The sequence below is a fragment of the Perissodus microlepis genome, chromosome 23, assembly GCF_051167445.1.
Source record: "Perissodus microlepis isolate ML-2025 ecotype Zambia chromosome 23, ASM5116744v1, whole genome shotgun sequence".
Classification (NCBI taxonomy): Eukaryota; Metazoa; Chordata; class Actinopteri; order Cichliformes; family Cichlidae; genus Perissodus; species Perissodus microlepis.
Window position 1 is genome coordinate 12357248 of NC_140482.1, and position 27823 is coordinate 12385070.

Genomic DNA, 27823 nt, shown 5'->3' on the forward strand with positions numbered 1-27823 from the left:
GGCCTGTTTGCATTTCTCAGGAGCTTGAGTGCTTTAGCTGAACTGCATTTTCTTTCAGTGAATTTTCACTCCACCAGTTTTACTAAAAGGAAGAGGAGGTTCTGACACTCCCGTGTATCAAAAGGCAAATCCCCCATCTCATCAGACAGGCTGATCATGACCTGCGTGAAGACCTTTATCTAGTGAAAATCAATGCAGAGCAGCTGCCAAACTCTCAACACTGAAGGCTCCAGAGGAAGAGGAAGGGAGAGACTTTTGGCATTACTGTAATAAGCCGTTATCCTACAAAATGTGGAAAACCACCAACACATGTTAGCCAAGCTGGAGCACACACACACCGCCCACACATAGGAGCAGCACAAAAGCAATAAGAGTACTTGTAAAACCATCCCCGGGACTAACAGCAACCACATAACAAATCACAAACACAAATAGTGTAGTCTTCCTCCCCCACAGTGCAAACTAAGTCCCCCTCCTCCCCCGCTACCTCCAGACACTTTTCAAAGCATCATTTCTCAAGCAGCAGCACATGAACTAAACGAAACCCAGAGGTGCTTATAGATTGTTCCTCATAAACAAAGCCATCACGCTGCCCATCAGGGGTCTCAGAGTGTCTCACCTTTCTCCTGCAGGTTAGCCAAACAGCTAAATGGAACATTTAAAGTTGTTCCACAGGCTACGAGAAAATACCGAGACACTCTTTCGCTTTAAACAATCATTTATAACAGCTAATATGTAACCAAGACAGTAACATTTACAGTAATATGTTCTCATCGCGAACACAGGATGTGCAACATGTAATGTATACTTTATTGGTCCCCGTGGGGAAATTCCTCTCTACATTTAACCCATTCACTCAGTGGGCGCCCGGGGAGCAGTGTGTAGGGACAGTACCTTGCTCAGGGGCACCTCAGGGTTCAGCCGTTCAGTGGATTTGAACCCCTGACCTTCCGATCATGGGGCCACCACTCTACCTACTGAGCTATCTTTGGCACCTCGGCTTTACAACCAGTTCATTTAAGAAAAGGTGTCCTTTACTTCTACTGCTCGTGGCAGTACTGATTGACCCCGGTTGGTCAGGAAATCTTTGATCCAGGAGAATGTGGCAGAGGGGACCTGAGGGTGGTCCAGTTTGGTGGTGAGGATGTCTGGGATTATGGTGTTGAACTCTGAATTGTAGTGCATGAAGTGCATCATGTAGCTCTTCCAGTTCTCCAGATGGCTCAGTGCTATGTGATAGGTGATGGTGATGGAATCCTGCGTGGACCGATTTACTCCGAGAGGAAGGTAAGCAGAAGGTAAACACCTCATGACTACAGACGTGAGGGATATAGGTCTGTAGTCATTGAGACTGTCTATTTCAGACCTTTTGGGAATGGGAATGATGGTGGAGGCCTGCCAGTTGGTCTGCCCGTGCTTTGACCACAGCCCCAGCCCCAGGGATGTGGACGACGCCTGGGCCTCTTCTAGGGTACACCGCTCTCAGTCTCCTCCACAAACATTTTAACAATGAAAACACTCTTTTTAAATTATAATAATTAAGCAGACGCATGGTGTTTCCCCATTTTTTATTATACAGATGTACTTATGGGAGCTCATATCAAACAAGGCCATAGTTTGAAAGAGTGAGACAAGTGTATGTACAAGTGATGCAGCTGAGCTAAACGCTGCCATGCTGGTTCACACCTGATGTTTAAACCTTCTACCTATGAGGGACAGTAGATCAGGAAAAAAAAAACTTGCTTAAAGAGAAGGTGCTAAAACAGCTGGTTTCAGACAGAGGATGAGCTGACATTGCTGCACCAAGGCCCACATCTAAGAAAAATGGGCTGTGAATCATGCAAAGTGAATCTATAGAGTCCAGAATTGAAAATATAGCACTGGATGCAAGCGTAGCAGTGCCTCCTCTACATGAGTCCTTTTGCTTTTTGGCCAAATCAAATGACAAATGTGAGAGACAGATGTGGGCGGATCGATCCAAATATCAGTAATCAGTATTGGTATCTGATTACTTTGTTTCTGTCCTCAGCATGCAGCCCACTGATCTGTGTTCAACAAATTATTTTTTTGGAAAAGAAAAAAAACCCTTCAAACACACACTGTGAAAAATGTCTGAACCTTTTCAAATTATTGATGATTCATCTCACAAATCATGACATACTACTCTCCGCTACATAATCTGCCTATATAGCTGAAAATATCGATATCTGTATTGGCAATAGATACTCATATTTACTTGGCATCAGATCAATACCAAGTGAATAAGTATGGCACAGAACTAGTGAGTGATAAAGAAAATGATTGGTTTGGTCAGGTGGATTTATCACAAATTCTTAATAAATCTTGTTAAAATGGATGGAGATCCAACGTCACCCCAAGCACGTAGCCCTGCATGGACACCCCCCATATAAACGGTGTCTCCACCACTGCTGCGGTGTCACTTAGAAAAGGAAGCTCTGGAGCTGATCGAGCTTGAAGTCAGTCCACCTACGGATGAGCAGCAGCCAGTTTGTGTAGAGATTTCGCTAAACTGTTGCAGTGACGGTGGTGTGAACAGAGAGAGAGAGAGGAAGAGAGTGTGAGAGCTCCTCAGTTGCCTTAGCAGCGCAGCCTCATTCCTCCACAGTCGGGCTTCAGTCCGCTGCGCGCTTCCCGGGGCTTCCCTCACGGCTCCCCATCAGTTAACCCTGTCACACTCCGCCTGGTCTCCATTTATTCCATCGTGCTCGAGATTTTAAAAAGAGAAGAAGAAGAAGTAAAGGAAAGCAAACAGAACTCTGGGCCGCCTCCAAGTTTCCTAAACGCCCCTTCTCCGGCTGTTATGAAGGAAAAGGTGGCGGGCTGATCGGCTCAGTCACTCAGCGCAGGTGTGAAACCAGAAGCGAAGAGAGGATGGCTCTGCGGCCGGGGAACGGGACTGTGACGGAGTGGGGGAACCTCAGCGTGGAAGTTAGCGACTACAACGTGAGCAACACGAACCGCTCCGTCTTCAGCAGACCGGCCAGAGCCAGAGGTAAGAGCACACAGTTTTCCACATCTGAATCATCCAGGCTGAGGTGTTAAACTGCTACAGATGGCACCAGCACCTGGTCCCAGACCCGGTATAAACAGATAAGGTGTTAAACCCTATTGTGTTTAATGTTATTATTATTATTATTATTATTAGTCTGATTTGGCTTAAATTGCCAACCTTGTTCTTCCTCAATATTCATCTTTTCATACAAACTAAATGTCAGTGATTAAAAAAAAACAGCTTTCATTTCTTGTTAACAGTGTTGATTCCCTCCAAGTTACAAACAGACTAATGACTAATTCCTTGGTTACAAAAATGCAATCAGTAGACCTCATGTAATTTCCTTTCCTTACTCAGATATGTAGAACACCAAATGATGTTTTACATACAGATCATTTCCCCCCCACACTGTGTCAGATCTGTATTTTTAAAAGAAAACCATTTGCAATCAGGAGTTGTTTTCTTTCTTCTTCTTCTTCTTCTTCTTCTTCTTCTTCTTTTTAAAATCAGCTCTCCTCATCCTCATTGTATGTAACTAATCACCCAGCTTCCCAATTTACTGCTGCTTCTCTCTGCATCAATAATGCCCCAATCAGAATGAGCAGCAGCAGCAGCAGCAGCGGCAGCCTTGTGCAGAGTGAAAAGCAGCTCTAATTCCGAGTGTTTGTTCTTCTCGCTCTCAAAGTGGGCAGGAGATTAAGCCCAACACCAGAGAAGATAAGGCTCTCACAATAAGTCTATCAGGACACCAGTTGAGCACACAGGCTGATTTGGAAAATGAGGTTGAGAGGCTCTTTTTAATTTTTTTCCCACCCCCCGCCTCTGCTGCAGTATCGAGAAAATTTCAAATCTTTCCTCTCTAAATAATTCACAGCCATTCCTGCTTGTGTGCTGCATTACTTTTATTGACCTTATATGTGAGGCAGGCATCAACATCAGTGGGGTGATCTACCCAGAGAGCAATCTAACACTGTGAGAATTGTGGTCACATTGCCCACGTCCACTACTTCTTTTTATTCATCTTCATCCTTCAGGGTCTCCTCAGGCCATAAGACAGTGATGGATATGAATGTGTATTGTTACTCTCAGATATCCAAAGCTGGGGCAGTAAATTAAAGCCCCACCCCGTCACTTGAATTCCTGATGCAAAAGGAACAGAAATGGTTTGTTTTGATGTTGGGGAAAAACAAAGAAATCAATTTAATATTATAAATGGACCTTGATGATAGCTTTCAACATAAAGTGTTAAATTTAAGGTTAAATTCCACATCAAAAGTAGTTTAGGTGAAATTCATTAAAAAAGTTATTACAGTAGATGAACACAGTGCAAATATATTCTCTGAAGTCACACACTGAAGTGGGTTTCATTTACTCTACAAAGTAGCTTCAGTTATTTAGCAACAATCAGTTTCATCAACTCAAAAATGGGAGAACATTTCAAATAAAGCCACATTAGTTTATACAGTGTAGCTGTAGATTCATATTAATTAGTAACTGTCTTCAGCCATGGGTGGAGGTTTTGTTTGTACATTTGGAGGTTGGGCATTAAGCGAGGACCAGAGGGATGCTCACCCTGGAAACTTTATGGAGAGTTTTGACTCATTTGAATGCTTCATTTATCTTTTGTTTACTTTGTTGTTAATGTTATTTATGTAAAAGAAAACACAGAAATCTGCAGTCACTGTGCTGACGGTTATGTTATCGGTTCCTTGCATCCCTCCTGAACTCCTGAAATCTATGTTTTCACTACAGAATAATGAGCAGATCATTTCCTCTCCCACTTGTTTCTCCTATAAGACATCATTGTATAGTGACAGATCCCAGTCACAGCTTTCTGTAGCCCAGAATGGGATCTTTAAATAAATTCTTTTGTCTAATGAACAGTCAGAAGTGATGGACGGGTGGTTTATAGCTGTATTTCTAACAATTACAGGGTGCTGTATTCAGCTTTATATCACAACTGCAGCCTGCATTGTTAAGCATTTCCTTTTCTCTTAGTTACTATAGAAGTCTTCAAGTCGTGAGGTTTACCTCTCTGGGCTGGAATGGAAGTTTAAAGCATGAGCAAAAAGAGAGACGTGACACAAACTACTGTACAACGTGAAAGGAATGGGAGCATGCTGCTGTTCTAAAAAACTGGCGTACAGTAGATTCCACACTCACTCAGGCAGGTCTGAACATGAATATACGATGAATGTATTTTTAGAAATTATATGGCGTAAGCTTTGCAGGGATCTCATTATTAAACTAAACATCTTGAAACGCACTTAGAAGGTGTATTTAATGTTTTGTTCTTTTTTAACTACAGAAGAACCAACAGATTTCAGTCAGGGCAGCTCAAAAGAAGACTTCTGTTGTTATCTGCAGTCATTTATGTGTTTCTGTCCTGGATTAGACATGCATGTGGATGTGCATAAGTCAGCGAGTGCAGCAGAAAAGCTGGGACACAGAACAGAGCAGGCGTTAGTGACAAGAGATGTGACAGTGATTGTGTCAAAGGCAGCAAAGAAGGAGGCCCTCAGGTTGAGATGGGTTGCAAAGCGACAGTTGAACAGAAACTGTGGGTAGGTTAATATATCTTAACCAGCCTACCCTATTTAAGTAACCGGCAGGATGTGAAGGACTTATGCTATACCTGATTTTAAAGAAAAAGAAAGAAATTCAGGATGTCCACACTGAGGTCAGTGGGAAGAATACATTGCTTTCATTCACTTGCACCTTTTTCTTTCTGATTTTGATTTCTTTGTATGGTTTTCTTTTAAATTTACATTCTGCAGATGACTGACATGTTTTTACCGCTTGTCTGAAGAGTTGCTTAACAGATAGAGCAGCTGTAAAACACCGACTGCACAGAACTAAAACAACATCTGACATGCATCATTTCAAAATAATCCTCCTGGACTCCTGAGAGCAGTTCAGTTCAGACACGGTGCTGCTTATGTGGAATATCTGTAGCTGCACCTTGGCTATGCTTAGACACTCTCCGCTCTCCAGATGATTCAAAGTGGCACTCTGCTGAGCTCACCCTGTCTTGCGATGAGTTATCTTGAAGTGGATCTCATGAGCATTAAATGAACACTTGTTTTTAGAAGGAATCCAACAAGTCGCCTTGGGCACTGAGCAAAAGTGGAAAAACCGGAGAGCGAGACAAGAGACGTGCTGCTGCAGAGTCAGCTGTGCACAGTATACACAGTAAAAGAGCTGGGAGTTTCTAACATTGTACCCATTTCTACAATGTTGTATCTTGTGGAAGAAATTAGAATCTTGTCCCCTTGGGGTGTTTACATAGTGGTGTTGTCTGTCATAACGCGATCACAGTAATCAGAGCTAATAATTGGAACATTTTGAAGCAACCTGTTGAGGTGAAACAAATTGCATGCATGCACTGTGAGTATAAAGATTTGAATCATCCTGATAATGAGAAGCTGCATCTTGATAAAATCCTGGTCTCTTAGTAAACAGTTCCTGCCTTTGCCCTCTCATCAGGTTGCTCCATTAAAACAGCACATACAGATGAGAAGTTATCAGGCCACATATGAAATTTAAAGCTTCTGTCAAAAAATTTCTCAAGTGCTTTTTTCTGCAGAGTGAGGGATTTTTAATATAGCATTTTTAAACATACTAGCTTCCATTAGAATTTTCTGTTTGCACACAAGAACAGCATTATTTTAGAAAAAGCAAGAATCATTAGCCCCCTTTTATTGAGCCATAACAAAAATCACCGCTGTGCAATGATGTGCTTTAACTCAACGCCCAAAGCTTGTAAAATCAAGTTAAAACAGAGGTTTTTCTTCTCATTTACACATAGTATAAAAACTCAGCAAGGATTTGAGTTGTCACTTGAGAAAGCATAATGCCAGAAACAAAAGAAATCAGTTTTGACTTGAGAAGAAAGCTGGAGACAGATATACAAAGTTATCACAGCATTTCTGAGTGTCAAGACCTGGAGTGAGAAGTATGAAGAAATTCAAAGAGGGTCACAAAGTTTAGAACAAGCCTGGCAAAAAGAAACTAGTGAGAGATGGGTATAAAGACCCCAGAAAAACTGCCAAGACACTAGTGAGTGACTTAGCCAAAGAAGGCAATCACTAGAATCCTGCACAGGATTGGATTGCAAGGCTACAGATCAAGACAATCTCCACTTCTGCAGAAGAGACACCTTCAAACCACTAAGAACAACCTGGAGTAAAATTATGTATACTGAAAGTGTGTCCTTTGGTCACATAAGATGAAACTAGAGCTCTTTGGCCGTAGAAATGCTGCTTATGTTTGGAGAAAGAAGGGGCATGCAATGTGAAGAACTGTCCCTGCAGTGAAACACGGCGGTGTGAGCACTATGCTGTGAGGATGCTTCAGTGTTTCTGGAACTAGGAATCTTGTCAAGGTGGAAGGAATCATGAGAAAAGAAGGATAAGTGATTTTTTTTAAAGAAAACCTCCAGTAGTCTGTAGCAAAACCGATTCTGAGTCATCGCTTTGTCTTCCAACATGACAACAACCCAAAACATACATTCCTTCTGGAGAACTACCTCCAAAAGACCAAAGTGAATGTTATTGACTGGCCTGCAAAATGCTCTGGCTTTAATCCCTTTGAAAATCTTTGGGATGAACTGGAAACTAAGGTCCATGCAGGAAGACCATCAAGTCTGGAGGAGTCTGAGAGACTCACCCTAGAAGACTGGACTGGGATTATTCAGCAGACATGTGTGAGACTTGTTGAAAACAACAACAATTGTCTGCAGACTGTTATCCAGTAAATGATATACTGTTTGCATCAAGGGGGCTAATCATGAGTTTTTTGGTTTTTGTGAAACAATTTTGTTTTTTTGCACAAAATATAATAATGTAAGGATCCAAAATAAAACTAGGCTGTTTGGAAAAATTCCCTGCTCTATTTAAAAGAATTTGGGAAATGCTTAAAAAAATATGACATTTTCAAGGGGGGCTAATAATTTTGTCTGCATCTGTATATCACAGATCTACAGGGTGTATAGTGACACCAGCACTAATGAAGATCACATCAAACAGGAGCACGGTTTCAAATCCTTGGAATAGCTGTATTGATCTGTAATGTTCTCTGTCTGCACTCTGGCTTTATTAACTCACGATAGCGGAAGAATGGAATGAAGCCCAAGCCACAGTCATATAAGGTTACCCAATATCGGTTAGGCTCAGTGCATATAATGGGTGGTTAATGTCATTCTCAGTTAATCCTTTGTCATGCGATTCACCAGAGTGGTCTTAGAGACAAAAGAAAGACCGTTTACAGCTGTGGCACATGAAAAAAGAAGTTTATTGAATCTAAAATATGAGCTTTAATATTTGATTGATTCTTACTTGGTGAACTTTAGGTTCCAATTAGTAGTTGGGCTGCATCGTGTCTCCTGGTGCCTCGCTGCTGGCTCAGTTTACAGCGTGATTTATAGAATTTCAGTGGCAAACGCCTTGACTGAATGTTTAATTCAACACAGAAATCCCTAAAGGGGAAGCTCTTGTAATAGCTATGAGTTGCTGGCTCCAATTAGAGAACACAGAAGCAAATGAGAACACCACTGAATTAGTTTCAGTAAATTGGGGGTCAAACAGGGAATTCCCCTACTTTTACCCCTACTGGCTAACACTTCATTGACAGGAATTTTACTCCATAGTGATCAGCAAGTTTTCTTATTGGGTCTTCAAACAGAAAGAGACTAGCAGTCCTGTAGCAAACACAAACCTTGGAATGCCAGTAAATTTCAATCACTTTTAGTGATGACAGGCAACATATCTATAAGGGATGATCCTGAGCAGATCCTGAGTTAAACGTTGGGTAAAATCTCACTATTAGATGTCAGTAGATTACAAATTGCAGTTAATTTAATTCTGGTTTTGTACCCCTCCCAATTCAAGTTCATAATCCCAGCTATGGTGGCTGCTGAAGGACAAACATCTCTGGTCACTGTTCATCTGTAGTGAGTTCAGGCTGTAAGTCTGCTGTTTACCTCAGCTGTCAATATGACTGCAGCGTCCGTATCCCGAGTGCCACATCTATTTACTATAGAGAAAGCTGTACATTTTTGTGAAAGGAGTCCGATATGAGTCAATGTGCTCACTTCTGACTGATGACAGTGATACTGGGGTTGCAGCTGTTTGTTTGTTTGTTTTTAGCTCTGTTAGCTGCTGTTGAGCATTGTTAGCTGGCATTAGTAACATTTTCTTTGAAGTGGATGTAATATTTTTTTACACAGACACTTAAATTCTCATACAATGTAAGAATGTTATCAAGCTGTTTATCAGAGGGAATGTGTGATTTTCAGGGCACTCAGCCTAACACTTAACAACGGGAGGGTTGCATGTCTAATCTGCAGACAATAAGCAATTGCAAAAGGAAGGGAAAGACATAACCACAAAGAGACAATTAAAATAAATGCAGGAATGTTAAATGGTCATATTTAGCTTGCAAGAGCTACTTGTGAAATTCAAATCTTTGAATTAAAATAATCTCCTAAGGTGTACTACATATGTGGCCGACTCTAACCACTTACATAAAATGTGATTAGGCAGAAGGCAACGCCCAGCTTGGCCACGGTCCAACATAGTGGCTTCCATGAACAGCCTGCTCATATGTATTTGTAATGGAATAAGTCCAAGTTTATAAGTAACTTGTACTATGTAAATAGTCATATATAGTTTTAAAAAGCTATTTGTAATCTTTAAATTTAAACTAAAAGTAACTTATAAGACGTACTACATATGTGGTCGGTCTCTAGCCACATACATAAAAGAAGATTATGAGAATACATTAATTTGTAGTTACACAGTAAACAATGTATGAGTACAACAATTTTTTTCTATTAAATAGCGTCAAAAAATGATTTGCTGTGCCTTAAAACTTATATGAGGTTTTATGCAATTAATTGACATGCATACAAGTCACTGAAGAGAATGAAACATACCATTCATTGATATATGGTTGGTAAATACATTAGACTGTTGACTAGCCAACAGGATCCTGGGATGTTGCGTAGCGACCAGCCATGTGCCGCTCATCAGTGATGCCTGATGAGCGGTTCTGTGGACAGGGCTTTAGATTCACCCAGAGCACAAAGAAACACGTATTCATATAGCACCACACAAATCTGTTTTTAAGAGCCTATTTACAAGAAGAGACAAAAAAAAAAAACTAGCTTATATGGAAACACTTAGAATTTGGGTTTTAACTCAAGAAATGTTAATCAATCAAAGAAAGCTATATGAAGCAAGTAGGTCTCAAATGTAAAGTATAACGAAATAAACATATTCTCATTTTTTAAGCAGTTAGATGAGCAAACTAACAAGGAGTTTGGCTGCGTTTCACTAGCCAGAACAAGCAACCCATCCAGTACCACAGTGACTTAGAGATGCACCTTTCTAATAAGCTACTAGCCACTGAACATTAGCTGAAAATGTCAAACCTCCAAAGTCTCATTTAAAAAAAAAAAAGTAATTTAATAAAGAGTTAATTCATCATTGGCTGCTGTGTAGTACTCAACATTTGTCTGCCTGTTAGCGGCTTTTCTTTAAATACACACATACTGCTACTATGGATGTGCTGTTTCCATTAAGTTTTTCTCACACTTTACATATTCTGCTGTAATGAATATTTCATCTGTGGGTTGGTTTGCTTGGATGATTCTAAGCAAAAACATTCAATTAATGGCAATAAAACATGTTAGTGATGAAAAAAGGAATCAGTGGCATCAGAAGCAAATGAAAATATCAGAGACAGAGAGGATTGTGAGTAATTGAATACATGCTGAGTTTGTTCTTGCAGTACAAACAAGCTCCTTCCAACTTCTGAAAAAAAATCTAAGTAATGTACGATCAATATTCCTCTCTCATGGGGAGCCATAGTGGAAAGACTAATTGAGTTGAATTGTGCTGACAGCTACAGTAACTCACCTCATTACAGTGGTAAAATGCAACACGTCGACTGATTTCTGCACATTGAGCTAAATTACTGTGAAAGGATTCATCTGCTACCACTTTTTTAAAGCTAAGCATCGCAGTGTGGTAATGTGTAGTGCAGAGGTTAAATATGAAATCAGTCAGGCTTGTGTAAAGCTAAAACCCATCCACCAGATAATGTGCACCAAAATGCAGGGATCCATTTTTATCATTTCAGACAAGTCGAAAAGAGAATTACATACTTGTCATTGGGTGAAATCAGTCCTGGGGATTCAGTGATTTTCTTCTGTCGGTAAAGAGAAGCGTGGAGTGTGACACCCTGCCCTGATCCCTATCTCTTTAGTGAATCTTTTTGGATACGAGACAGGCTGTCAACCCTTTGAAGCAACCTTTGCAATTTCAAGGTGGCAGATTAAAGAGACAGGAAGTCAGTGATGTAAGATGCTGACCTACTGGCTGCGTGGACACAATAAACGAGGCATTAGAAGGAAGCACTCTAAAGCATAAACGCCAAGTGTGCTTGTAGTAGTTTATTCACAGTGTGGAGTGTTTACTAGTTAACAGTGAAATGACGCCAAAACACGGGCATTTTTGGTTATAAGGAAAAGGAAGTTTATATGTGATAACCAATAGGGTCTTGTGCCTGGAAAGCCTATCAGACCAACATGGATCAATTTCAAAACAGCCTTTTCTTACATGAATTCAGTCAGTTTGTTTTTCATGCAGTCTTTAGTGTAGGAACACTATAAATGGGAAATAACAGCAAAGAATGCAGAAAGGCTCTTCATTCGAGGCTAAGGTTACATGGACTGATTTGGTTGTATCTGACTTCCTGCCAAAATGATCAAATCGGATAGGTCGAGCAGATTTTGTTTGTACCGCATGAATGTAAAGGAACTAAATGCAAAATGACAGGGCCAAGAATCCTCTTCAGTTTCTCTAATGTTACGGTGAGCACAGAGCGCACCCTTATGATTTCATAATGTTGGCTCAAAGGGAACCCAACATTTGAGACGCCACCATGCTGCTGCAGTTCAACAAACTTTGTATAATGAAAGTACAGTTACTTATAAAGAACACAGCGAAATAATGAGATGAGAGCCCTCGCTACAACAAAGAAAAGAGGAAGAAGACAATTAACAAACCACACAAAAGGCCATCGGATTCTGGCTTTTCCCTGAATCAATATTAGTGAGCTAAACTAATAGAACCAAAACTGAAAACAGGACTGGCAGAGTCTCCCAACTCAACTCATAATTAACAAACAAAACTGCAAAAGCTACAGAAAGAAAAAGTTGATGGCAGTGAGGAGAGAAGAGAGAGGGGCCAAGACGTCAACTGGCAACCTGTGCATGTATGTCCTCAGTCAGATACCAGATACACTGTGATCAGATCCTTCGTAGGAATGTTAAAGAAGTATTATTGGGTTTTTATTAGTGTCTGCTCACCAAAACTAATTTTGAACCCTTGGGTTTTCTTGCTAGCTTTTATTTTTCCCTACAACCTAATGACACATTACTTAATGACTTAATTAATTAGTGCAGTCAGTGACTGTTCCCATGGAATATGCACTGGAGTTCAATAAGGTAGTTCTTCCACAAAATGCACTGAAATGCTCTGAAAATTTGAGAAAACTGGTAGAAACACGTTCTGTCCGTCATTCTGTTGTTCTAGCTATGATAGGTATTGAAGGTAACTGTGATGTTACATGTTTATAACACAGAAATTAAACCAAAATATAAAAACTAATTGTGTAATTGTGTAATTCTACAGGTGTGGTCATAGAGTCTCTTTTGCATTTTGTGGGTATTTGTCAGAAAACAGGACACGAGATGAATGTTACTGGAGGTAAACTTACTTTTTTTTCAGTTGCTATAGATATTCTATTATATGTGTAGCTGTGCGCTCCATATTGATTTATTTATAGTGCATCAAAACGGATGTTGTTGGTGTGCTTCCCATGATGCCTTCAGGTTTTCAGAGCATTGCAATCACAAGCAGAGATGGAGTGTTGTTTGCATGCAGTGCGAGCACTCCTCAATAAAGCTACGTGAACATGGCAGGATGTGAATTGTGCTATTTTAGTGAATGATACAAACATAACAGAGACCCACTTATTGAAGACCTTTACATGAGGGCTGCTGGTTTTTCATATACGTGGCTAAACAGAAAAATGGGAACTAGGAACTACGGGTTGCACCCAGTAAGTAGAGGAGCTTATGTTAGTGCAGGAAAGATTAGTCCAGTAATTGATGAGCAGTAGACGTTAATTAACTAATTTAATGCTCAGTGAATGCGGTAAGTCATTCATCAAGCAGATCTGGCAAACCATTACTAAAAGCTCATTCGTGACCATGAAACAGGCTTTGGAAAAGAAAAGACAATCTTAACTCAGGGTCCATTTACTGGATGTTTGCTGTTTAGCCCTAATGCAAAGTGACTGGGTGAGGAATTGGACTAGTGTGTAACACAAGTCGTTTGAAGATGTCCTCTTGGTTGATGGAAAATTATTATTTTTTATTGATTTGTGAAAATCCACTCATCAAAATCAAGTAATCAAGTAATCAGCTGAAATAACAAAATCTGATGCTTTTTTTGAGTGTTGCAAATTGTTGCAAATCCTGTTGTTGCTGATTGCCGCAAGTTCCTTATTCATGTCTGTGGTTCTCAGGTTCACTTCCAAAGGGTTTTCTACCCCTTTGTAATTAGAAGAAACATCATATTTCGATAGAGATGACAGCAATTTCCAACAATTTGGACTATTTCATCATCTCACTGGGACTTTCTACATGAATTGCAGCCTTACGGTGAGGTTGTGATTAAAAGGATAGTTCAAAACCGCAGACCTGCAGATTATTAACATCCATTATTCATGAACTTTGTGGCGATTTATTCATGTATCGTGATGAGACCCAGCCCCATCACTCAAGTGTAAGGAGAAAAAAAATTCTCCTCTCACTGCACAATCCACAGCCAATAAATGACAACACTTTTTTTTTTTTTTTTTTTTTTTTTGTGTCCCGTTTGGATCTTTAGCCATCAGAATTGTTGTCTTAAGGCCAAGAAAGATGCCAAGCGGATTTATTTTACCAAGTGGATCATCATGGCCTTGCCATATTGGTCCATTTGATTGACCTTTATTATAATTATGTATTTATTTTATTTTCGGTTGCTACAAATGGGACAGACGTGACTGGGGGATAGGATTCAATTCAATTCAATTCAATTTTATTTATATAGCGCCAAATCACAACAAAAGTCGCCTCAAGGCGCTTCATAGATACAGAGAAAAACCCAACAATCATATGACCCCCTATGAGCAAGCACTTTGGCGACAGTGGGAAGGAAAAACTCCCTTTTAACAGGAAGAAACCTCCGGCAGAACCAGGCTCAGGGAGGGGCGGCCATCTGCTGCGACCGGTTGGGGTGAGAGAAGGAAGACAGGATAAAAGACATGCTGTGGAAGAGAGACAGAGGTTAATAACAGATATGATTCAATGCAGAGAGGTCTATTAATACATAGTGAGTGAGAAAGGTGACTGGAAAGGAAAAACTCAATGCATCATGGGAATCCCCCGGCAGCCTACGTCTATTGCAGCATAACTAAGGGAGGATTCAGGGTCACCTGGTCCAGCCCTAACTATATGCTTTAGCAAAAAGGAAAGTTTTAAGCCTAATCTTAAAAGTAGAGATAGTTTCTGTCTCCCGAATCCAAACTGGAAGCTGGTTCCACAGAAGAGGGGCCTGAAAACTGAAGGCTCTGCCTCCCATTCTACTTTTAAATACTCTAGGAACAACAAGTAGGCCTGCAGAGCGAGAGCGAAGTGCTCTAATAGGGTGATATGGTACTACAAGGTCATTAAGATAAGATGGGGCCTGATTATTTAAGACCTTGTATGTGAGGAGCAGGATTTTGAATTCAATTCTGGATTTAACAGGAAGCCAATGAAGGGAAGCCAAAACAGGAGAAATATGCTCTCTCCTTCTAGTCCCTGTCAGTACTCTTGCTGCAGCATTTTGGATTAGCTGAAGGCTTTTCAGTGAGTTTTTTGGACATCCTGATAATAATGAATTACAGTAGTCCAGCCTGGAAGTAATAAATGCATGAACTAGTTTTTCAGCGTCACTCTGAGACAGGATATTTCTAATTTTAGAGATGTTGCGCAAATGGAAGAAAGCAGTCTTACATATTTGTTTAATATGTGCGTTGAAGGACATGTCCTGGTCAAAAATGACTCCAAGGTTCCTCACAGCGTTACTGGAGGCCAAGGTAATGCCATCCAGAGTATGAATCTGGTTAGATACCATATTTCTAAGATTTTCAGGGCCGAGTACAATAACCTCAGTTTTATCTGAATTAAGAAGCAGAAAGTTAGCGGCCATCCAGGTCTTTATGTCTTTAAGACATTCCTGCAGTTTAACTAATTGGTGTGTGTTATCTGGCTTCATGGACAGATAGAGCTGGGTGTCATCTGCATAGCAGTGAAAATGTATGCTATGTCTTCTAATGATGCTGCCTAAGGGAAGCATGTATAATGTAAACAGAATTGGTCCTAGCACTGAACCCTGTGGAACTCCATAATTAACCTCAGTGGGTGAAGAGGACTCTCCATTTACATGCACAAATTGGAGTCTATTAGATAGATATGATACAAACCACTGCAGTGCAGTACCTGTAATACCTACAGCATGTTCTAATCGCTCTAATAGGATATTATGGTCGACAGTATCGAACGCTGCACTGAGGTCTAGCAGGACAAGCACAGAGATGAGTCCACTGTCAGAGGCCATAAGAAGATCATTTGTAACCTTCACTAAAGCTGTTTCTGTGCTGTGATGAGCTCTGAAACCTGACTGAAACTCTTCAAATAAACCATTCCTCTGCAGATGATCTGTTAGCTGTTTGACAACTACTCTTTCAAGGATTTTTGATATGAAAGGAAGGTTGGAGATTGGCCTATAATTAGCTAAGACTGCTGGGTCTAGAGATGGCTTTTTGAGTAAAGGTTTAACCACAGCCAGCTTGAAGGCCTGTGGTACATAGCCGATTATTAGAGATAGGTTGATCATATTTAAGATCGAAGAATTAATCAATGGCAGGACTTCTTTGAGCAGTTTTGTAGGAATGGGGTCTAAAAGACACGTTGATGGTTTGGAGGAAGTAATTATTGAAGTTAACTCAGAAAGATCAATTGGAGAAAAAGAGTCTAACTTAACATCAATGGTACTAAGAGTAGCTGTAGATAATATTACATCTGTGGGATGATTACTGGTAATTTTTTCTCTAATGATAAAAATTTTATTTGTGAAGAAGTTCATGAAGTCATTACTAGTTAACGTTAAAGGGATGGTTGGCTCAACAGAGCTCTGACTCTTTGTCAGCCTGGCTACAGTGCTGAAGAGAAACCTGGGGTTGTTCTTATTTTCTTCAATCAGTGATGAATAGTAAGATGTTCTGGCTTTGCGGAGGGCTTTCTTATAAAGCAGCAAACTATTTCTCCAGGCTAAATGATGATCCTCTAAATTTGTGACACGCCATTTCCTCTCCAGATTACGAGTCATCTGCTTTAGGGTACGTGTTTGAGAATTATACCACGGAGTCAGGTACTTCTGATTAGAGACCTTAGTTTTCACTGGAGCTACAGTATCCAGAGTCGTACGTAGTGAGGAGGTGAAATTATTAACAAGATAATCAACCTCTGTTGGGGTAGCGTTCAGATAGCTGCTCTGCTCTGTGTTGGTACAGGGCATTGAAGATGATGACAGTGGGTGGATTATATTCTTAAACTTAGTTACAGCGCTTTCAGAAAGACATCTACTTTGATAAAGTCTCCTCTCCACCGCTGTGTAATCAATTATTGTAAATGTAAATGTTATCAGGAAATGATCAGACAGGAGAGGGTTTTCAGGAAACACTGTTAAATGTTCAGTTTCTATGCCATATGTTAAAACAAGATCTAGAGTGTGATTAAAGTGGTGGGTGGGTTCTTTTACATTTTGAGAGAAGCCAATTGAGTCTGATAACAGACTAAATGCCATGTTGAGGCTGTCATTTTTAGCATCTACATGGATGTTAAAATCACCCACAATAATTATTTTATTTGAGCTCAGAACTAGATTAGATATAAAGTCTGAGAAATCAGATAGAAACTCTGTGTAAGGCCCAGGTGGACGATAGATGATAACAAGTAAGACTGGTTTCTGAGTTTCACAGCTGGGGTGGACAATGTTAAGCATCAGGCTTTCAAATGAATTAAAAGTCTGTCTTGGTCTTTCATTAATTAATAGGCTGGTGTGAAAAATTGCTGCCACACCGCCCCCTCGGCCTGTGCTTCGAGGTTTCTGGTAGTTAGAATGACTCGGGGGTGTTGATTCATTTAAACTAACATAATCATCCTGCTGCAACCAGGTTTCTGTAAGGCAGAGTAAATCAATTTGTTGATCAATTATTAAGTCATGTACTAACAGAGACTTGGAGGAGAGAGACCTAATATTTAATAATCCACATTTCACTGTTTTACTCTTTGGTTCAGATGTGGATACTGTATTGTTCTTTCTTTTTGATTGTTTATGTTTAAGTTGTTTGTTGCTGGTTTTTAGTTTGTTTTTTGTCTTTTTGGAAGCTGACACAGTCTCTATGGAGATGGGTTTTTGGGGGGGTAGCAGGAGGAGAGAAGCTGCAGAGAGGCGTGTAAGACTGCAACTCTGCTTCCTGGTCCCAACTCTGGATAGTCATATTTTGGGGGGTTTAATAAATTTGTCCATATTTCTAGAAATGAGAGCTGCTCCATCCAAAGTGGGATGGATGCCGTCTCTCCTAACAAGACCAGGTTTCCTCCAGAAGGTTTGCCAATTATCTATGAAGCCTACATCGTTTCTGGGACACCACTCAGACAGCCAGCAATTTAAGGAGAACATGCGGCTAAACATGGAGAAAGAATGAAAGAAAGAGAGGGAGAGAAAGAAAACCAAAGGGGAGAAGAGACGGTGAGAAGGGGGGGAAGAAAGGAAAAAACAAACAAACAAACAAACAAAACGCCTGGATCACCTGTATGGAGAAAAAAAACAGAAGAGAAAGCAAACAACAAAGAGCAACATAATAAAAACAGCACCATCACAATAAACTAGCTAGCAGTAGATAACAGTAGATACTAAATAATAAACGATATTGTGCAGCACGCAAGATAGACAGCGCACAATGTGCTTTGAGGCAGCAGCCAAGAAAGGTGTAGTCCGCGTCTGTGAACACCCGTGTGTACACCTGTGTGCATACCTGTGTGGATCAGCATGCTTGTATTCCAAAGGTTTCTCCATGTAACGATCTGCTAGGGAGTGTGGGGAGCCATAGCCCCGTCCACCAGGGTATGAAGCAGGTATGGAGGAGATCCAGGCCCCAGATATCCAGAGGCCCCAGAGTACAAGGACCCGAGGAGGACCACCAAAGGGGGGGGAACCGTGCCACCCTCCTGGGAAGAGCTGAGTAGAGCCCCAAACGAGAGGTCACCCCGCAGCTACGGAGCAGAGGCCAGAGGGGGTTGCAGTGGCGTGCCCGCGGGCTCCGCCGGCAGCCAGCTGTGCCAGAGAGGACCGAGCTTCAGGCCCAGAGGCCAGAGGCCTGAGGGCATCCCACCCCCCGGAAGGAGCCCAGCCGGGCCACAGGCGCCCGGCCCCGCCAATCGGCCACCAGGAGTGAGCCGGTACATGCATGAGCGCCCAGCCCCAGATGACAAGGACCACCAACACACCAACGTCTAAGGGCATCAGCCACCGGCAGGGAGTGTGGTGAGGGGAGATAGGCCTCCGTACTTTAGAGGGCCTGAGATGTACCCAGAGAGGTTGAGTCTAAGACCCAACCTGACATATAGACACAGACAAACAGGCACACGCGGACACAGACGTGCATTCCCACCCCCATATGCACAACCAAATACTCGGCACTCACCCAACGTGTAGACAGACACAAATAGACACTGCACAGACAGTCGCACTCCCCAAACATACTCTATATCCCAGGTCCAGGTACCCCCGCCCCCAGAGGGGCAAGCCGCACCTAGACCCAGGAGATGTAACCCTTCTCTCTGGGGTGGAGGCAAGCGGACCACCTCCTTATCTGCAGTAGCAGGGAGGCCCCGCATCCCAGACCCCAGTCTGACGGCCAGCACCTCCTCCCAGCCCCCCAGCCCTGACGGCTAACAGAACCGGGGTGAGTGAAGACCTCAAACCTCCCTACGCCCGCTCATATGTAATGTTGTTGTGTGCTGTTCTAAAGTGCATTTAAAACTCAGGAGAGCATGGTACTAGCTTCCTCTCAGAGAGCAGCACGGCTCCTCCCGAAAACCCTCAGTGTCTAAATGCATTTAAAATTGAGGGTAGGGCACCAGCGCCAGAGGTGGGTTGGAGTACAACGACCATCCTCTGGATGCTGTAAAACGTGACAACACTTTTAAATGGCTTGCTGTGCCTATGAAGTTGTGCTAATCCTCTCGTAAAGATAAGACAACGTGAAGTGATGTGATGAAACTTTAATGAACCTTGTGGGAAAACATAATTACAGTTTGCATTGCAGCAGCCAATAGGATGCAAATAGAGCAATATAAAGGTTAAAGAAACAGACCCAGCCCTGGGTCAAGGCTTGAACATTTGAGAGGTGAACCCTGTCCTTTCATTCACATGTTTTTAGATGCCTTTTGATTTGTGCACAGTTGTCACGCTTGAGGGAGTCAAAGGAAGCAAAGTGAATTGTTCTGCAGATATAAGGCTCAAGGGAGCCAGTATACCGCTGGTGCTCAATGAAGACATAATTCCATTTTCATTTGGCTGGATCACGTAAAATCTAACACGATAGAGGCTGCTGAGCCAGTGACAGCTTACTGCTTGGAATTAATGATGAAAGCCTCACAATGTAGTGCTGATTCTGAATGTGAAAATCAAACGCATGTTCCAGTTACATCTTATTAGTTACTGAAAGTGGTTGTCTTTAGCCCCCCGCCAGATTTATTTTAAACCCTGCTGATTTGTTAAGTCTGCCCTAACTAACAACAAAATGATCAGTCTATAATTTCAATGGTAGGTTTATCTGAACAGTGAGACACAGAACAAAGACAAAAAATCCAGAAAAATGCATTTCAAAAAAGTTACAAACTTCTTCGCATTTTCATGAAGGAAATAGGTAGTTGATCCTCAATATCAATCAGCAAGATTTCTGGCTCACAGGTTTATTTTACGCAGGTATCTATTCAGATTCTAAACTCTGCACCATGTCCAAGCCCAAAGCACTTTCCAAGGATGTCAGTGACAAGAATGTGGACCTACACAAGGCTGGAATGGGCTAAAAGACCATCGCCAAGCAGCTGGGTGAGAAGGTGACAACAGTTGGTGCCATTATTCGCCAGTGGAAGAACCATAAAATAACTGTTAATCTCCATCGGTCTTGAGCTCCATGTAAGATCTCATGATAATGAGATAATAAGAGCAGTGTGGAACCAGCCCAGAACTATTCAGGAGGAACTTGTCAATGATCTCAAGGCAGCTGGTACCATATTCACCAAGAAAACATTTGGTAACACACTACCCCGTGAAGGACTGAAATCTTGCAGTTCCTGCAAGGTTCCCCTGCTCAAGAAAGCACAGGCCTGTTTGGAGTTTGCCACTGAACATCTCAATGATTCAGAGGGGGACTGAGTGACAGTGTTGTGATCAAGTGAGACCAACATTGAGCTATTTGGCATCAACTCAACTTTGGAGGAGGAAGAATGCTGCCTATGACTCCAAGAACCCTGTCCCCACCGTCAAACATGGAGTTGGAAACAGTATGCTTTGGGGTGTTTTTCTGCTAAGGGGACAGGACTACACTGCATCAAATGGAGGATGGATGGGTCCATGTACCATCAAATCTTGGGTGAGAACCTCCTTCCCTCAGCCAGGGCATTGAAAATGCATCGTGGGTGGGTATTCCAGCATGACATGACACGGCCAAGGCTGAAGAAGAAGCTCAAGAAGAAGCATAATAAGATTTCGGAGTGGCCTCCAGACCTTAATCCCATAGAAAATCTGTGGAGGAAGCTGAAGGTTACAGTTGCCATACATCAGCCATGAAACATTAATGACTTGGAGAGGATCTCCAAAGAGGAGTGGGACAAAATCTCCCCTGAGATGTGTGCAAAACTTGTGGCCAACTATAAGACACATCTGACCTCTGTGATTTGTCACCAAGTGCTGAAGCACGTTTTGCAAAGGGGTCAAATACTTATTTCCTTCATGAAAATGCAAATTAATTTCTAAGTTTTTTGAAATGCATTTTTCTGGATTTGTTGGCTATTGTTTTGTCTCTCACTGTTCAAATAAACCTACCACTGAAATTATAGACTGATCATTTCTTTGTTAGCAGGTAAACGTACCAAATCAGCAGGGGTTCAAATAATTTTTTTCCCTGAGTATATGTTCCCCTGATGTGATGGGATCTGAATGCGTTAGCTTTGTGTCTGGCTGAACACTTTAAAGCAGGGGTGTACAACTCCAGGCTTCGAGGGCCGCTGTCCTGGGTCACCCTGGGTCAACACACCTGAATCAAATGACTAGTTCATTACCAGGCCTCTGGAGAACTTCAAGACATGTTGAGGAGGTAATTTAGCCATTTAAATCAGCTGTGTTGGATCAAGGACACATCTAAAACCTGCAGGACACCGGCCCTTGAGGCCTGGAGTTGGACACCCCTGCTTTAAAGGTCATGACAGCAATCACAACTATCCATGCCTCACCTGTCAAATCAAGTAAAAAAAATGCAATAAGATTAAAACAATCCTCTGTGATCCAGAAGAAGGCTTTTTCCCTTTGACCCTGTGTGAGAGGGGCATAGCAACATCTGCAGCATCCGACATCCACACATTGCTCAAATGATGAAAAGAATGGAATTTAACTCAACTCAACTCTACTCAGTTTTATTTATATAGCAGCAAATCACAACAACAGTTACCCCAAGGGGCTTTATATTGTAAGGCAAAAACCCTAAAATATTAGAGACAAACCTTAACAATCGGATGAGACCTATGAGGAAGGACTTGTTGGAAGGAGGAAAAAAGTCCCTTTTGAACTGGAAGAAAACTCTGGGCGAACCAGGTTTGGACGGAATAGAATGTTTAAAGGTATGCATACCCTCCTGTAGTTAAAAAGTTGTTATTATGAGGAACATTAATGTAAAAGTAGCCCATGTGAGCATGGCAGAATGCTGTCACATCTCTGAAATGGGCAATCTTTGGCTAATGAAACAGCTTCAAAAAGCGGAGGACTCTTCTCCATCAAAGGAATAATTCATACTTGCAGTTAAGGGGGACAGAATCTCTCACGTGGCAGAGGTGATCAGCATTAACCTGCAATGTCTTGGGTTCAAAACCGGACCGTCTAATCACTCTGTACTTGTTACTGCAGACAAACTTTTTTCATAGTTTGCTTTAAAAATGTTATTTAATTTGTCTATTTATAGGGAGGACATTACTGTGAATATGCCAGCTTGAATCAACTTTCATCTTCACTCCTTTGGCAAGATGCTCTCCAGCCAATTAAGCTTAGAGTTAAGTCACAGAAGCAGGATAAAAGCAGCGATACAAAGAGCTTTTTTTTCTCACACTAAAAAGTAATGTCATGCTGCACACACTCATAAGGCACAATTTATCCCACAGTGTTTCATAAAATACTTGTAAATACACCCACACAGAGACAAGCACAGCTATTAGGCAAACAGCAGAGGACATGGGGCAAGTTGGTAATAAGATAGCAAAACAATAATGACAAAAGATCAAAAATACATCATTTTAATGTGCACACTGAAGTCACATAACTGTAGCAGCTGCGGTTCAACAGCTTGGGCAATAGGCTTTCAAGTGTGTAAAAGTCCTCCTCCTTGAATCGCTACCTTATCGTGGTGGAGGGGTTTGTGTGTCCCAGGGATCCCAGGGGCTATGTTGTCTGGGGGCTTTTGCCCCCTGGTAGGGTCTCCCATGGCAAATTGGTCCTGGGTGAGGGACCAGACAAAGAGCGATTCAGAAGACCCTTATGAAAAGAACATCGAGGGAACAGTTTACCCTGCCCGGGATAGGGTTACCGGGGCCCCGCCCTGGAGCCAGGCCCGGGGAGGGTGCCCGAGGGTGAGCGTCTGGTGGCCGGGCCTTAGTCCATGGGGCCCGGCTGGGCACAGCCCGAAGAGGAGACATGGGCCCATCCTCCCGCAGGCCCACCACCCGCAGGAGGCGCCATAGGGGTGGGGTGCATTGTGTGCCGGGTGGCGGCCAGGAGTGGAGGCCCTGGCGGACTGACCCCCGGCTGCCAAGACTGGCAATAGGGACATGGAATGTCACCTCTCTGGTGGGGAAGGAACCTGAGTTAGTGCGTGAGGTTGAGAGGTACCGGCTAGATATAGTCGGGCTCACCTCTACGCATGGCTTGGGCTCTGGAACCAGTCTCCTGGAGAGGGGCTGGACTCTGTCTCAGTCTGGAGTTGCCCCTGGTGAGAGGCGGCGGGCTGGGGTGGGTATTCTAATATCCCCTCGGCTTTCTGCCGGTACGTTGGGGTTTTTCCTGGTGGATGAGAGGGTTTGTTCCCTGCGCATTAGGGTCGGGGAACGGGTCGGGCACCGTCCAGCACGGTGGGGGGGGGGTGGGGTGCTGGACGGTGCTCCACCTGGAGACTCTGTTGTCCTGCTGGGAGACTTCAATGCTCACGTGGGTAACGACAGCGAGACCTGGAGGGGCGTGATTGGGAGGAACGGCCTCCCTGATCTGAACCCGAGCGGTGCTTTGTTATTGGACTTCTGTGCTAATCACAGTTTGGCCATAACAAACACCTTGTTCGAACATAAGAGTGTCCATAAGTGCACGTGGCACTAGGACGCTCTAGGCCGTAGGTCGATGATCGATTTTGTAATCGTATCACCAGACCTGCGACCATATGTTCTGGACACTCGGGTAAAGAGAGGGGCTGAGCTGTCAACTGATCACCACCTGGTGGTGAGTTGGATCAGGTGGCGGGGGAGGACGCTGGACAGACCTGGTGCACCTAAATGCGTAGTGAGGGTGTGCTGGGAATGTCTAGCAGAGGCCCCAGTCCACGAGATCTTCAACGCACACCTCCGGCAGAGCTTCAACAGCATTCCGAGGGAGACTGGGGACATTGAGTCCGAATGGACCATGTTCAGCGTCTCAATTGCCGAAGCTGCTGCATTGAGCTGTGGCCGCAAGGTGGTTGGTGCCTGCCGTGGTGGTAATCCCTGAACCAAATGGTGGACACCAGAGATGAAGGGAGCCACCAGGCTGAAGAAAGAGTCCTATCGGGCTTGGATAGCCTGTGGGACTCCCGAGGCAGCCGACAGGTATCGACAGGCCAAGCGGAATGCGTCTCGGGCAGTGGCTGAAGCAAAAACTCGGGTGTGGGAGGAGTTTGGAGAGGCCATGGAAAAAGACTTTCGGACTGCCTCGAAGAGATTCTGGAAAACCGTCAGGCGTCTCAGGAGGGGAAAGCGGTGCTCTACCTGCACTGTGTATAGTGCTGGCGGAGCGCTGCTGACGTCGACTGAGAAAATTGTCAGGCGGTGGAAGGAATACTTCGAGGACCTCCTTAATCCCACTGACACGTCTTCCGAGGAGGAAGCAGAGTCTGGGGATGAGGGGAATGACCCGCCAATTTCCGGGGGCGAGGTCACTGAGGCAGTTAAACAACTCCTTGGTGGCAGAGCCCCTGGTGTTGATGAGGTCCGCCCCGAGTTCCTGAAGGCTCTGGACGTTGTAGGGCTGTCCTGGTTGACACGCCTCTGCAATGTTGCGTGGAGATCAGGGGCAGTACCCGTGGACTGGCAGACCGGGGTGGTGGTCCCCATCTTTAAGAAGGGGGACCGGAGGGTGTGTTCCAACTACAGGGGGATCACACTCCTCAGCCTCCCTGGGAAAGTCTATGCCAGGGTGCTGGAAAGGAGAGTTCGTCCGCTAGTCGAACCTCGGATACAGGAGGAACAATGCGGTTTTCGTCCTGGTCGCGGAACACTGGACCAGCTCTTTATCCTCTCGAGGATACTTGAGGGTGCATGGGAGTTTGCCCAACCAGTCTACATGTGTTTTGTGGACTTGGAGAAGGCATTCGACCGTGTCCCTTGGGGTGTCCTGTGGGAGGTGTTGCGGGAGTATGGGGTGTCTGGCCCATTGCTACGGGCCATTTGATCCCTATACAGCCGTTGCAAGAGCTTGGTTCGCATTGCCAGCAATAAGTCGGACTCATTCCCGGTGGGTGATGGGCTCCGCCAGGGCTGCCCTTTGTCTCCGGTTCTGTTCATAATTTTTATGGACAGGATTTCTAGGCGCAGCCAAGTGGCGGAGGGCTTTCGCTTTGGTGGCCTCAGAATCTCATCTCTGATTTTTGCGGATGATGTGGTTCTGTTGGCTTCATCGGGTGAGGGCCTCCAGCTCGCACTGGAACGGTTCGCAGCCGAGTGTGAAGCAGCGGGAATGAGGATCAGCACCTCCAAATCTGAGGCCATGGTTCTCAGCCGGAAAAGGGTGGAGTGCCCACTCCGGGTCGGGGATGAGTTCCTGCCCCAAGTGGAGGAGTTCAAGTATCTCGGGGTCTTGTTCGCAAGTGATGGGAGAAGGGAGCCGGAGATCGACAGATGGATTGGGGCTGCAGCTGCAGTAATGCAGACGCTGCACCGGTCCGTCGTGGTGAAGAGGGAGCTGAGTGTAAAAGCGAAGCTCTCAATTTACCGGTCGATCTACGTCCCTACCCTCACCTATGGCCACGAGCTGTGGGTAGTGACCGAAAGAACGAGATCGCGGATACAAGCGGCAGAAATGAGCTTCCTCCGAAGGGTGGCTGGCCTCTCCCTTAGAGATAGGGTGAGAAGTTCGGCCATCCGGGAGGGGCTCAGAGTAGAGCCGCTGCTGCTCCACATCGAAAGGAGCCAGCTGAGGTGGTTCGGGCATCTGACAAGGATGCCCCCTGGGCGCCTCCTGGGTGAGGTGTTCCAGGCATGTCCCACCGGGAGGAGGCCCCGGGGCAGACCCAGGACACGCTGGAGAGATTATATCTCTCGGCTGGCCTGGGAGGAGGTGGCTGGGGAGAGGGAGGTCTGGGCCTCTTTGCTTAGGCTGCTGCCCCCGCGACCCGGTCGGATAAGCGGAAGAAAATGGATGGGATGGATGGTGTGTAAAAGTGTGTGTTAAATTAAATACTATCAGACACACCTTATTATTAAAAGCACTGAGTCAAATTCTAAAAACTGAGTAATTTATGTGGGTCTTTAAGTTTTGCAAACATTGAAATTCAAAATATGCGTCTGTGTGGGAGGACAACAACAGTCACTTCAAAGTGTTTTAAATTGCAAGATAAAGACCCTAAAATATTAGAAAGAAACCCCCACAATCAGATGCCGACAGTGGGAAGGAAAAACTCTCTTTTTAACAGGATTCAGTAAGGGCTCACTGTTCACTGTGGCACAAAGATGCGTTTTAAGCCCCACAAACACGCGCTGTTTGTGTCCTGCTTCTACTCCTGATGAGCAATGCTTGCCTTAAAGGTGATGTGCTACATTCTGTGCGCAGGCTCTGCTGTAAACCTCCGGACTTCTCGCATGTCTCTGTGTTTAATCAGAGGACTCAGTCAGCACATGGCCAGCCCCGACCTTGTCCTGTCAGATACTCTCATTCTCAAACAGACTCGCTGTGGCAGGCTGGTGTTAGTGAAGGGAGCATCCCAAAAACCCTCTGGCTGGGCCGTCCAGCACCCACTGATGCTTAGCTGTATGGCAGCGCTGAAAGAAGGAAATCTTATGAAACACACTGTAGATGACTGTTTCATTATATTATTTTTTTAAGATCTCAGTGCATGCCACCACATGTCTGTATGATCAATTTGTATAATTAAACCAGTCTATGTTTTTGCTTAACCCTGTATCTGTATCGGAGCCTTTGTAGTCACTATGCACTTTGCGTCTTTGTGTCATTGTTTTCACAAGCATGTAGTCATTATCTTTGTTTTTGTAGTCATGACAATCTCAACTGATATTTTTTTTTCTTTTTTTGTAACTTTGTTAGTGTTGTTCAGTTGTCATTTACCTTCTAATCAGTGACTTTGTGTCTATTTTCAGTCATTATGCATCAGTTTGTAGTCATTTATGTCTCTTTATGATTTTTTTGTCATTTGTATCTCTTCTTAGTCGCTTTTGCATCTCACTGTAGTCGTTTTGATGACTGTGGCCTGGAATTACATCTGGCTGTTGCTCAAATCTTGCTCCTCCTCCTGCCCCTACAAACTGAAAGGATATTATTGTTGATGAAAAGAGAACTGTTTAATTTTGATCTTATTTTTCCAGTTTGGGTTATATTCCCAAGTGAGCCACCTGACACGGTCGGCTCCGTGCTTGTGATATTGTCTATCTTCATCTTTTTCTTGAAGATTACTACTAATGCTTCCATTCACAGGGTGAGGAGAGGAATATTGACATTAGCACGATTTAAGATATTGATTAAGCCAAGTTATTCTGCCTTGTAATAGAGTTTGGTGTTGTTTATGTGCTCAGAGTCTTATTTCCCAGGGGAACAACCTGATCCAGGCTGTTGTCTTCATGTATTGATGCAATTATCTCATTTTAAATTTTCTTATCTTGATGTTTTCTTTTTATTAATTCATATCTAATTTAATACAAGGGTTGCATGAATAATTAAAGTATTACTTGCATTTGCATGCAAATGAATAAAACTGCTTTTGGATTAATTTGGGTGTATAGATCCTGGTGAAAGACGTTTGTCAGCCAGCCAGTTCAATTAATGCACCCGTGTTCATCTTATGCTGCTTTTATTTGCTTTTATTCTTTGTTTATTACTGTTACAAGTACAATTTCTTCTCTCC

The 27823-nt window shown here is 43.3% G+C and overlaps 1 protein-coding gene across 2 annotated transcripts in view; it reads left to right on the forward strand.

Annotated features, from left to right (window-relative positions):
• The first annotated feature begins 2429 nt into the window (after nucleotides 1-2429).
• LOC146360990 (cholecystokinin receptor-like) overlaps nucleotides 2430-27823 on the forward strand; it is a 64706-nt gene continuing 39312 nt past the window's right edge. Inside the window, exon 1 of one of the 2 annotated variants that reach the window (XM_084921346.1) lies at nucleotides 2430-3013. In XM_084921346.1, the coding sequence (XP_084777472.1) occupies nucleotides 2893-3013 (121 nt within the window). In that variant the 5' untranslated portion in view covers nucleotides 2430-2892. Of the gene's footprint in view, nucleotides 3014-27310; nucleotides 27398-27823 lie in introns of those variants that run through there. The other variant, XM_084921347.1, reaches the window with a different exon arrangement.